The sequence below is a fragment of the Gigantopelta aegis genome, chromosome 3, assembly GCF_016097555.1.
Source record: "Gigantopelta aegis isolate Gae_Host chromosome 3, Gae_host_genome, whole genome shotgun sequence".
Taxonomy (NCBI): Eukaryota; Metazoa; Mollusca; class Gastropoda; order Neomphalida; family Peltospiridae; genus Gigantopelta; species Gigantopelta aegis.
In genome coordinates, this window is record NC_054701.1 from 2,745,814 (window position 1) to 2,758,503 (window position 12,690).

The 12,690-nt window shown below is 34.4% G+C and overlaps 1 protein-coding gene across 10 annotated transcripts in view; it reads left to right on the plus strand.

Moving 5' to 3' along the window:
- LOC121367386 (protein monoglycylase TTLL8-like) overlaps positions 1-12,690 on the plus strand; it is a 79,982-nt gene that overhangs the window by 34,814 nt on the left and 32,478 nt on the right. For all 10 annotated transcript variants that reach the window (XM_041491531.1, XM_041491533.1, XM_041491532.1 and 7 more), the window contains 5 exons: positions 1,270-1,406; positions 8,540-8,750; positions 9,759-9,814; positions 10,276-10,404; positions 11,129-11,243. In XM_041491531.1, the coding sequence (XP_041347465.1) occupies positions 1,270-1,406; positions 8,540-8,750; positions 9,759-9,814; positions 10,276-10,404; positions 11,129-11,243 (648 nt within the window). The remainder of the gene's footprint in view (positions 1-1,269; positions 1,407-8,539; positions 8,751-9,758; positions 9,815-10,275; positions 10,405-11,128; positions 11,244-12,690) is intronic.

Here is a 12,690-nt window from a genome sequence, read left to right on the forward strand (position 1 = left end):
CACATCTGTCTGTCTTTATGACAGTGATGCTGGTAATAGAGGTATGTAACACATCTGTCTGTATGTTAGGGTTAGGTTTAGGGTTTATGACAGTGATGCTGGTATTAGAGGTATGTAACACATCTATCTGTCTTTATGTATGTTTATCAAAGTGCTGTTAACACATGATCAATTGGCGGGGGGTGGGGGGGGTGGGGCCACATCACATTGTCTGTAAGGCAGGAAAGGAGGTTTAATGTGCCAAATATCACTTTTCTGTAAAAATGATATACTGAAAATAACAGTATCGGTATCCACAACTTTATAAATGAAACCCCTACTTTGGGACACATGTGGTATGACAAAACAAACTGTGCTGTGGTACTGTCAAAACTGTTGTAACTGAAGGAGACAAAACATGTTAAATCGAGGTTATTTCATGGTTTTTGTCCTCTATGATTTGTATCACATCAAGTGAAATATGATCTGTGAAACTGCAGAGTTCAGGAGATAAAATATGAATCACAGTTGACTAAAACATGAAATTTCCTATTTATTGTACAACTTTCATCACTTAACCTGTCTTCTCAGAAAGCATAGTAAAAAGCTATTGGTCACATCAAGCACGAAGTGGCCACAGAAAAATGTATGAAATTAATGTACTTCCAAAGTACAATCAATAATTTTAAATGGATGTAAAACTGTTATAGACCTAATTAGCTGTACTGCAATTTTAGATCTGCAAAGTTGCAGTTTGGAAAAATAGGATGACATGTGGCTCATACTGTAAAGATTTGAGCCAGGGTTTTTTCATTTTAAGTATTTTCCAGGGGTGGGAATTCTCCTCGGATCAGCTGTTTTCCTCTCATGGAACATTGCGTTTCCTCGCATTTTAATCGTCCTTTCCTCCAAAATGTGTCAGATGGCACAGATTTTAACCTAGGATTTCAAGCATTTCTGGGATCCCTCTAGATTTCCTCTTTTTTGCAGTTCACCAATTCCCACCCCTGATTTTCATAATAAAATATCACAGGAAGTAGCTAATTTATGCAAATTTATGTATTACTTCATGTGTAAAATGAACAATTGGCTAATTCAGTTTCTGATATTGTTAACCCCGTGTTGTCAGATTTTCTCAATTTAGTGTAATTTTATGTTCTTTAAATGTTAATTTATAAGTGATCTAGCTTAAAACTACTGGATTTATTTACCTACAGAGGAAAGGATAAGTGGAATAAAAAGATGAGATTCCACAAACTGACATTTACAATAAATGTGTTGATCTTTCAGAGTATACTGGTATTGAAAAGATTCAACGGAGTAAAACTATGCCATCTTTAGGAAGACCAAAATTGAATCGGAGAATAAACATTCCTGATGGTGAACGATTACGAAATGCAAAAGAAATGGCAGAGAAAGCTATCAAAGTACATGCATTCTTTTCTATCTCATAATTCAAAGAAAGATTTTGTTGCACCATAATATTATGTCACCATCAGTTGGCCAAGGTATTTGGATTATAAACAAAAAGAGTTACAATGTTAAGAACTGATTTACTTACAATACAGTTTAGCCAACAAGATAATGAATATGTCATTTGGTATTTACAAATATGTATTTTTATATATCATTCATTAGTAAGTTATTTAAACATGTTATATGTGATTTGAATGTAGGTGACTGACATTACCAGCTGTCACGTTTGTTCTAGTGCTACTATTTAACATCATTTGTATACAGGTGGCATTGCGATGAAGTTGGATTATAAAATTGATCAGTAATATTACTGTTAAGCAAATCAGGCCTAAAAACTAACATTGTGTGTTTTCGGGAACCCAACCCTACCTAGAAAAAGGGCCAAATGTTTGGGGGGGTTTACAATGCGTTATATTTTTTGGTTGATGTTTTATTAATATGTTGGTGAAAAGAACATGTATATAACATTTTAACTGGACATGTGAAAATGGACACTAAGTTTAGTTAATCTACAAATCTGCAAGACACATTTGGATATGGTTATAACAGAGAGAAACTAACATCTGTGATATATAAGCAGGGAAATACAGTCTAAAAATAACTACAGCATGACTCGATAACCATTTTGTCTCAGACAAATGTGCATTTTTAGAATTATGAAAAATGCATTTTGGGGTAAAGGAAGGAAATGGTTTATTTAATGACGCACTGAACACATTTTATTTACGGTTATATGGCATCGGACATATTGTTAAGGTTCCATTAGACCAAATCAATTCCTATTGCCGATAATGTTAACGTTTACTAATAAAACTGATATAAGCAGCGTTTCAACACACCCAGGAAGTACAGCAATAGAAAGTGTGGCACCTCACATCTAATCTAGCTGCAAGAAAATGGGGGGTCACGTATCATTTAAGAGATTTAATTTATGTTTTTAATAGCAACCGTCATTTTTGCTGAAAATTGCAGTTCCATTTTTGGGGGTACCCCGCATTAGTTTCAACCTCTGGTATATACTGCATAACAACTGTATAACAAATAAAAGTGTATTTATTTATTGTCAATGGATAATAGAATTTGCACAAATAATCAATGTCACATATTACTACCAATCACACCCACAGCTGCTTTTACTCCATAAATATTTGACGGTGCACGTTGAACTTTGACACGGTACTCTCTTCTTTGGTACTATGCAACCTATATCAACAAAATATATTTTTCAAAAAGTGTCCAATTGGGTGTTTTCATGACTATCAGGATCTTCTGTGTTCTGATATGATGTGATAACATAATTGAAAGTGTTGTTCCTACAGTGCAACCTGATTTAATGTACACCCCAGGAAGCATCAGTGTTATGCAAAGTTGTATACAAATGCAATGTAACATATTTAAAACAAATAATAAATAAAAATACTACTCTTAAAAATACATACTATGGGTTGGTTGTGTATGCTTAGTTGTATATGTAGTGTGTGCATGCATAGTCAGAGTCTCTCATTTCCAATAAATAATTACCTTAAAACTCATTTATTGCAGTGACCCTGTGTTTTGAAAGACTTTAATGGGCATATGATAAGAACTTCACTAGAAAAAAAGCATATTACATGTGGTATCTGAAATGAACACCACTGCATCCACAAATAATAGTAAATTAATGTGGTACACATCATGGTGGGGTAAACACCCAAGGTATGGACTATACTTGGATGTCAAGTCACTGAATGCAATATTTTCAAACCCATCAGCCTAGTTGGTTTTTATATATGCATTATTAAATCCACTGACAGCTACCAATATATCTGTTGATATTTTATTAATAATCTCCAGTGATTGGTGCTTACAGACATGTATCATATCTAGAGTTATCATTAGGGTTTTACATCTTTATTTTTTATTTGTCATAAAAAAAGCACATTTAATCCACCAAAAGAGTGCGAAAGTCATTTTTCTTTAATTATTTTCTGTTTTAACTGAATATAATATTTATATCGTATGCATTACTACAATCTGTAATGTAACACATCATTTACATAATAATATTGGAAAATATAGCTTTACAAGTGTGGTAATAGTGGAAGATAGTACTAACACACTCCTAGGTAGATTAACAAATGTTCTTGTACTTGGTATATACTTCAAATACCCTTTACTATAGAAAACTCACTGAATATATGGACAAGATTTAATGAACTGACCTAAAGCTATCATTACCAAGCTTATATTTGTGTACAAATAAAGAAGAGAATGCAAAATGGCTACCGGTACACAGAACCCACTTCTGTAGATTTTAATGTTTTTGCCAAACTCACAAAAACAATTGTAAAAACTCCCATATTTGCCTAAAACATAATTCACCAACCTAAAAAGTATGTTAAAATTACAGCAGAAATCAGGTTATTTAAATATAGTCATTCCAGAGCCAATTGCATTCAAATACACATTGTTGATGGAGATCTAAAAGCTTAACCTAATATCAGCTAACATTATTTTTTAACTAAAAATAAATTGTTACCAATAGCTTATTTCATCTTGCCTAGACTTATTATCCTAAATAAGATTAGTGTTATATGACATGTCCATCACCTTGGATAAATAAGCTTTAAAATATTTTAAGTAAAAAATATGGGCCAAAATCTCCAATTGGTCAGCACAGACTTTTTTTTTTCAAACTCTATTCTCAGCAGTGCACAGTAAATTAATGCCAAGGTCAAGGTCATTATGAACTCCCATGCCTGAGTGTACCCTAATTAAGCAATTATGACTGTCAAATAACAGTAAATGGCACACAATATAAAATAATGATAATATAGTGAATATATGCTATAGGTTCCATTAGACCAAATCAATTCCTATTGCCGATAATGTTAACGTTTACTAATAAAACTGATATAAGCAGCGTTTCAACACACCCAGGAAGTACAGCAATAGAAAGTGTGGCACCTCACATCTAATCTAGCTGCAAGAAAATGGGGGGTCACGTATCATTTAAGAGATTTAATTTATGTTTTTAATAGCAACCGTCATTTTTGCTGAAAATTGCAGTTCCATTTTTGGGGGTACCCCGCATTAGTTTCAACCTCTGGTATATACTGCATAACAACTGTATAACAAATAAAAGTGTATTTATTTATTGTCAATGGATAATAGAATTTGCACAAATAATCAATGTCACATATTACTACCAATCACACCCACAGCTGCTTTTACTCCATAAATATTTGACGGTGCACGTTGAACTTTGACACGGTACTCTCTTCTTTGGTACTATGCAACCTATATCAACAAAATATATTTTTCAAAAAGTGTCCAATTGGGTGTTTTCATGACTATCAGGATCTTCTGTGTTCTGATATGATGTGATAACATAATTGAAAGTGTTGTTCCTACAGTGCAACCTGATTTAATGTACACCCCAGGAAGCATCAGTGTTATGCAAAGTTGTATACAAATGCAATGTAACATATTTAAAACAAATAATAAATAAAAATACTACTCTTAAAAATACATACTATGGGTTGGTTGTGTATGCTTAGTTGTATATGTAGTGTGTGCATGCATAGTCAGAGTCTCTCATTTCCAATAAATAATTACCTTAAAACTCATTTATTGCAGTGACCCTGTGTTTTGAAAGACTTTAATGGGCATATGATAAGAACTTCACTAGAAAAAAAGCATATTACATGTGGTATCTGAAATGAACACCACTGCATCCACAAATAATAGTAAATTAATGTGGTACACATCATGGTGGGGTAAACACCCAAGGTATGGACTATACTTGGATGTCAAGTCACTGAATGCAATATTTTCAAACCCATCAGCCTAGTTGGTTTTTATATATGCATTATTAAATCCACTGACAGCTACCAATATATCTGTTGATATTTTATTAATAATCTCCAGTGATTGGTGCTTACAGACATGTATCATATCTAGAGTTATCATTAGGGTTTTACATCTTTATTTTTTATTTGTCATAAAAAAAGCACATTTAATCCACCAAAAGAGTGCGAAAGTCATTTTTCTTTAATTATTTTCTGTTTTAACTGAATATAATATTTATATCGTATGCATTACTACAATCTGTAATGTAACACATCATTTACATAATAATATTGGAAAATATAGCTTTACAAGTGTGGTAATAGTGGAAGATAGTACTAACACACTCCTAGGTAGATTAACAAATGTGTCAAAATTGCTCTTGTACTTGGTATATACTTCAAATACCCTTTACTATAGAAAACTCACTGAATATATGGACAAGATTTAATGAACTGACCTAAAGCTATCATTACCAAGCTTATATTTGTGTACAAATAAAGAAGAGAATGCAAAATGGCTACCGGTACACAGAACCCACTTCTGTAGATTTTAATGTTTTTGCCAAACTCACAAAAACAATTGTAAAAACTCCCATATTTGCCTAAAACATAATTCACCAACCTAAAAAGTATGTTAAAATTACAGCAGAAATCAGGTTATTTAAATATAGTCATTCCAGAGCCAATTGCATTCAAATACACATTGTTGATGGAGATCTAAAAGCTTAACCTAATATCAGCTAACATTATTTTTTAACTAAAAATAAATTGTTACCAATAGCTTATTTCATCTTGCCTAGACTTATTATCCTAAATAAGATTAGTGTTATATGACATGTCCATCACCTTGGATAAATAAGCTTTAAAATATTTTAAGTAAAAAATATGGGCCAAAATCTCCAATTGGTCAGCACAGACTTTTTTTTTTCAAACTCTATTCTCAGCAGTGCACAGTAAATTAATGCCAAGGTCAAGGTCATTATGAACTCCCATGCCTGAGTGTACCCTAATTAAGCAATTATGACTGTCAAATAACAGTAAATGGCACACAATATAAAATAATGATAATATAGTGAATATATGCTATAGGTTCCATTAGACCAAATCAATTCCTATTGCCGATAATGTTAACGTTTACTAATAAAACTGATATAAGCAGCGTTTCAACACACCCAGGAAGTACAGCAATAGAAAGTGTGGCACCTCACATCTAATCTAGCTGCAAGAAAATGGGGGGTCACGTATCATTTAAGAGATTTAATTTATGTTTTTAATAGCAACCGTCATTTTTGCTGAAAATTGCAGTTCCATTTTTGGGGGTACCCCGCATTAGTTTCAACCTCTGGTATATACTGCATAACAACTGTATAACAAATAAAAGTGTATTTATTTATTGTCAATGGATAATAGAATTTGCACAAATAATCAATGTCACATATTACTACCAATCACACCCACAGCTGCTTTTACTCCATAAATATTTGACGGTGCACGTTGAACTTTGACACGGTACTCTCTTCTTTGGTACTATGCAACCTTAAGGACAACATAGATATTGAGGGAGGAAACCTGTTGTCGCCACCTCATGGGCTACTCTTTTCAATTAGCAGCAAGGGATCTTTTATATGCACCATCCCATAGACAGGATAGCACATACCATGGCCTTTGATATACCAGTCATGGTGCAGTGGCTGGAGCGAGAAATAGCCCAATTGGCCCACTGACAGGGATCGATCCCAAACCGACCGCGCATCAAGCAAGCGCTTTACCACTGGGCTACGTCTCGCCTCCGCATTTTGGGGCATTACAAAAACATGGATGACCAGAACCACTTCAGGTGTATGAAGATTAATATTCTAAATAATAAAACATGGATGACCAGAACCACTTCAGGTGTATGAAGATTAATATTCTAAATAATAAAACATGGATGACCAGAACCACTTCAGGTGTATGAAGATTAATATTCTAAATAATAAAACATGGATGACCAGAACCACTTCAGGTGTATGAAGATTAATATTCTAAATAATAAAACATGGATGACCAGAACCACTTCAGGCGTATGAAGATTAATATTCTAAATAATAAAACATGGATGACCAGAACCACTTCAGGTGTATGAAGATTAATATTCTAAATAATAAAACATGGATGACCAGAACCACTTCAGGTGTATGAAGATTAATATTCTAAATAATAAAACATGGATGACCAGAACCACTTCAGGTGTATGAAGATTAATATTCTAAATAATAAAACATGGATGACCAGAACCACTTCAGGCGTATGAAGATTAATATTCTAAATAATAAAACATGGATGACCAGAACCACTTCAGGCGTATGAAGATTAATATTCTAAATAATAAAACATGGATGACCAGAACCACTTCAGGCGTATGAAGATTAATATTCTAAATAATAAAACATGGATGACCAGAACCACTTCAGGCGTATGAAGATTAATATTCTAAATAATAAAACATGGATGACCAGAACCACTTCAGGCGTATGAAGATTAATATTCTAAATAATAAAACATGGATGACCAGAACCACTTCAGTGTATGAAGATTAATATTCTAAATAATAAAACATGGATGACCAGAACCACTTCAGGTGTATGAAGATTAATATTCTAAATAATAAAACATGGATGACCAGAACCACTTCAGGTGTATGAAGATTAATATTCTAAATAATAAAACATGGATGACCAGAACCACTTCAGGTGTATGAAGATTAATATTCTAAATAATAAAACATGGATGACCAGAACCACTTCAGGCGGATGAAGATTAATATTCTAAATAATAAAACATGGATGACCAGAACCACTTCAGGTGTATGAAGATTAATATTCTAAATAATAAAATGTACCGTAAGTACTTCTAATTTAAATGATCAAAACCTGAAAAATATGTTGTGTTTAAAAACTAGGGTCTGTTATTTGAAGAAAAAACAACCCAAAACCATTCTGAACTACCTTATCTAAGTTTTTTCAGGACACTCCAGGAAACACACAATTTTGTTTTATAGGCTTTTATGATATTTGAATTTCTTAAGATAAAATTAGATAAGTATATGGAAAGTATTACACTACAAGTAACATGTGAAAGTCAAATTAGCCAAACTGTGTCATCCTATTAGTGCATATTTGATTCTTTGTCAATTACGTTTTTATCGAAAATCATCATTATTGAAATTCTGGCAATCTCTTTTGATCTGTTGGTTTTTTGTGGTTTTTTCTTAGTACAAAAAGGTGTTCACGATTCAGGGCGGTTACTCCACCATTCGACAGTCACTCCGCAGGCGAGGCTGGGTGGAAAAGTTTTATAAGATCACTCCGCCGCCAAAGTTTGGTCTCAGACATAAAAAGGGCAAAGGTTCTGATAGCGATGATGATGTTGATGACGACGATGATGATGACGATGATACCGATACAGATACTGATGGGGATGATCGTAAGTATAAAAACAAAACCATTATGGGCCGAGTTTACAAAGCCTGTTTATGTGTTACATATGACTGTGTAACTACATTCATTTGCATGGGCTGGGATTTGGCTCAGTCGGTTGAGGGCTCACTTGAGGTGGTTGCATTGCAGGATCGAATCACCTCGGTGGATTCATTCAACTGATTGGGTTTTTTCTTATTCCAGCCAGTGCACCACAACTGGATAAAGGCCATGGTATATGCTTTTCTATCTGTGGGAAAGTGCATATAAAAGACTCCTTGTTGCTAATGGGAAAATGTAGCAGGTTTCCTCTGATGACTGTGTCAGAATTACCTAATGTTTGACATCCAATAACTGATGATAAATTAATCAGTGTGCTCTAGTGGTGTCATTGAACAAAACAAAACGTTTAACATTCATTTGCTAAAAGTAAAGTTTGTTTTATTTAACAACACCACTAGAGCACATTGATTTTTTATCTTATCATCGGCTATTGGACGTCAAACATATCGTCATTCTGACACTGTTTTTAAGAGGAAACCTGCTGTCGCCACATAGGCTACTCTTTTACGATAGGCAGCAAGGGATCTTTTATTTGCGCTTCCTACAGGCAGGATAGCACAAAACATGGCCCTTGTTGAACCAGTTTTGGATCACTGGTCGGTGCAAATGGTTTACACCTACCCATTGAGCTTTGCGGAGCACTCACTCATGGTTTGGAGTTGGTATCTGGATCGATCCCACACCAACCGTGCATCGAGCGAATGCTGTACCACTGGGCTACGTCCTGCCTCATCCATCTATCTATGGACATCTGATTGGTCATTGTTATGTGAACCCATATATCACAATATTGCCCTGTTTTCTGTGTGAAATGGGGAATTCCGTTGGCATTGACCGATAAGCGCTTTCGGTTTTATCAACAGAGTTTGGAAACTTTAGATGTTTCATGCATGTCATCATAGTGAGAAATACCTGTGCTTGCTAGATTATTTTATGATAAACTTACTTTCAGACGATGAACCAAAAATTCCACCATGGGAGGAAGAGGATGGTATTTACGGCATAATGGTAATATTAATAATTGGACTGTTATTTTAAAATCATATAACCTAAACAATATTTGACTGTGTCCTAATGGTAATATTAATACTTTGATTGTTAGTTTAAAATAATACAAACTAAAGAATATTTTATCTATTGTGTTTAAGGCTAATATTTCAATATATTCTTACTGGACTGCACTTTCATTAATTTATATTATTATATAAGCTTGTCTGTCATGCTGATTTTACGAAACAAGTGTCAGGATTTTTGTATTGCCCGAGTGAGAGTAATACATGAACCATATGGATAATTAGTAGGAGTAGGAATAGTATTAGTAGGAGTAGTTGTAGTAGTAGTTGTAGTAGTAGTTGTTGTTGTAGTTGTTGTAGTTGTAGTAGTAGTTGTAGTTGTACTTATTTGTGTGTAATTTTTCTTTTCACATTAATTGATAAAATGTTTATATTGTAATAAGTTTTATTTTTCAGTCTCGAATGGTACGGAATGTGAATCCTAGCTTTATCTGGGTGTTAAAACGAGACGCCATAGATTACCGCTTCCTAACCAAAGACCAAATAGTGAATCACTACTGTAAAGCTGGCTCGTTCACAACTAAGGTAAATACTAGACTGACCAGAAACCAAATAGTGAATCACTACTGTAAAGCTGGCACGGTCACTACCAAGGTAAATATTAGACTGACCAAAGACCAAATAGTGAATCACTACTGTAAAGCTGGCTCATTAACAACTAAGGTAAATACTAGACTGACCAAAGACCAAATAGTGAATCACTACTGTAAAGCTGGCACGTTCACTTCTAAGGTAAATACTAGGCTGACCAAAGACCAAATAGTGAATCACTACTGTAAAGCTGGCTCAGTGACTACTAAGGTAAATACTAGACTGACCAAAGACCAAATAGTGAATCACTACTGTAAAGCTGGCTCGTTAACAATTAAGGTAAATACTAGACTGACCAAAGACCAAATAGTGAATCACTACTGTAAAGCTGGCTTAGTCACTACTAAGTTAAATACTAGACTGACCAAAGACCAAATAGTGAATCACTACTGTAAAGCTGGCTCGTTCACTACTAAGGTAAATACTAGACTGACCAAACACCAAATAGTGAATCACTACTGTAAAGCTGGCTCGTTCACTTCTAAGGTAAATACTAGACTACAGTTTGTACATAAAAGTACAGTTTGATTTTATTTGTACTATGTAAATACTGTCTATAAAAATACGAGTCTTAATGCACAGTTCCTGTTACCTGACAATTCAAGTGAAATATCGTAATTTGCAGAAAAGTAACTTAAAGTGTTTTTCGGACTGACAGGTTGGCTTGTGTATCAACATGAAGAACGTGCCGTGGTTTGAACCAGCGGACCCCGACACATTCTTCCCCAGATGTTATCGGCTCAGCTCGGAAGATGACAAGATAGCTTTCATTGGTTAGTGCAAATTACACACTGATGTTTCTTGTATGTTTCATCACTAGATCAGTATTATTAGTGCAAACTATAGAATAATGTTCCTTGTATATTGCTAGATCGATGTTATTAGTGCAAACTACAGAATAATGTTATCCGTATATTGCTTCAACACTAAGGTCATTGTTATGTTTTTCTGGTTGTCAGGCTATTATACTGCCAACATCTTGAAATTAAGGGCATGCAGGGCTGGCCAAAAGTACTCGTCCACTTACCCGGAACAAGTAAAAATTTGCTTGGACGAGTAAAATGTGCATTTCAGTTGTTCGCCGGGCAACTGAAAATTCCGAAGACAAACTGCCTTTTTATCCCTTTTGTACAATTGCGATTTTAGTAACTCATAGTCTGCTTGCTCATAGTCTGCAGCAAGCGTCGTCCACCATTTCAAAGCATGGCTGAGACTACGAGGCCATTCTCTCTCTCTCACTCTCACTCTCTCTCTCTCTCTCTCTCTCTCTCTCTCTCTCTCTCTCTCTCTCTCTCTCTCTCTCTCTCTCTCTCTCTCTCTCTCTCTCTCTCTCTCCCCTCTCCCCCTCTCCCTCCATCCATCCATCCCAGCTATGTACAGTGTGTTTGTGTGTGCATGTCAGGTCCCTGGATTTCACGGAAACAATAGATTTCGATACCGTGTTGATAGTGTGACGGTAAAATCATGAAACTGAACTTTCATTTCCCATGATTATTATATCGAGTACCATATTTGACCGGAAGTAGGCACACGTCTTTCAATAAGCTCCCCTCCCTTTTGAAGGCATTTAAGAAATTAAGCCTTTATTAGTAACTCATGGTATTTCATTTCGGTGTCTGTGAAGTAAATTGTCAAAAACATTAAAGCATCGAGAAAAAGCTGTTTAGAATGTTACGATCCAGCACATTACTAAAATGGATAAGTAGACTCTTAGTAAAGTTAGTTTTTGCTTTATCTATGTGAGCTCACACAACACATGTGACATCAGGAAATTACCACCACACGATTTGTTTCTCACTAACATAGTAGCGTTTCGTATTGTGAAATTAGGTTGTCCATCTGCAAATTTTCGCATTTGTTTCCCAATTAAATTGATATATTAAATGTACAAGCAAGTAACATTTACTTGATTAAATGTTAAAGGGACATTCCTGAGCTTGCTGCAACTTTTAAGATGTTATCGACTACCAGAGACTTTTTAACGATTGTAATTACATATCAAATATATTTTTCTGCATAAAATATTAGTGGCTGTATATTAAATGTGTTTCTGATCGTTCTAATATTTGTAATAGGTTAAATTTCATTTTATTTCCTAAAAATGATTTTTTCATGAAGACAAAATCCAGTTTGGGCTTCTTACAAATATTGAGATGACCAGAAACACATGGAATATACAGACACTGATATTCTAAACAAGAAAATATATTTAATATGTAA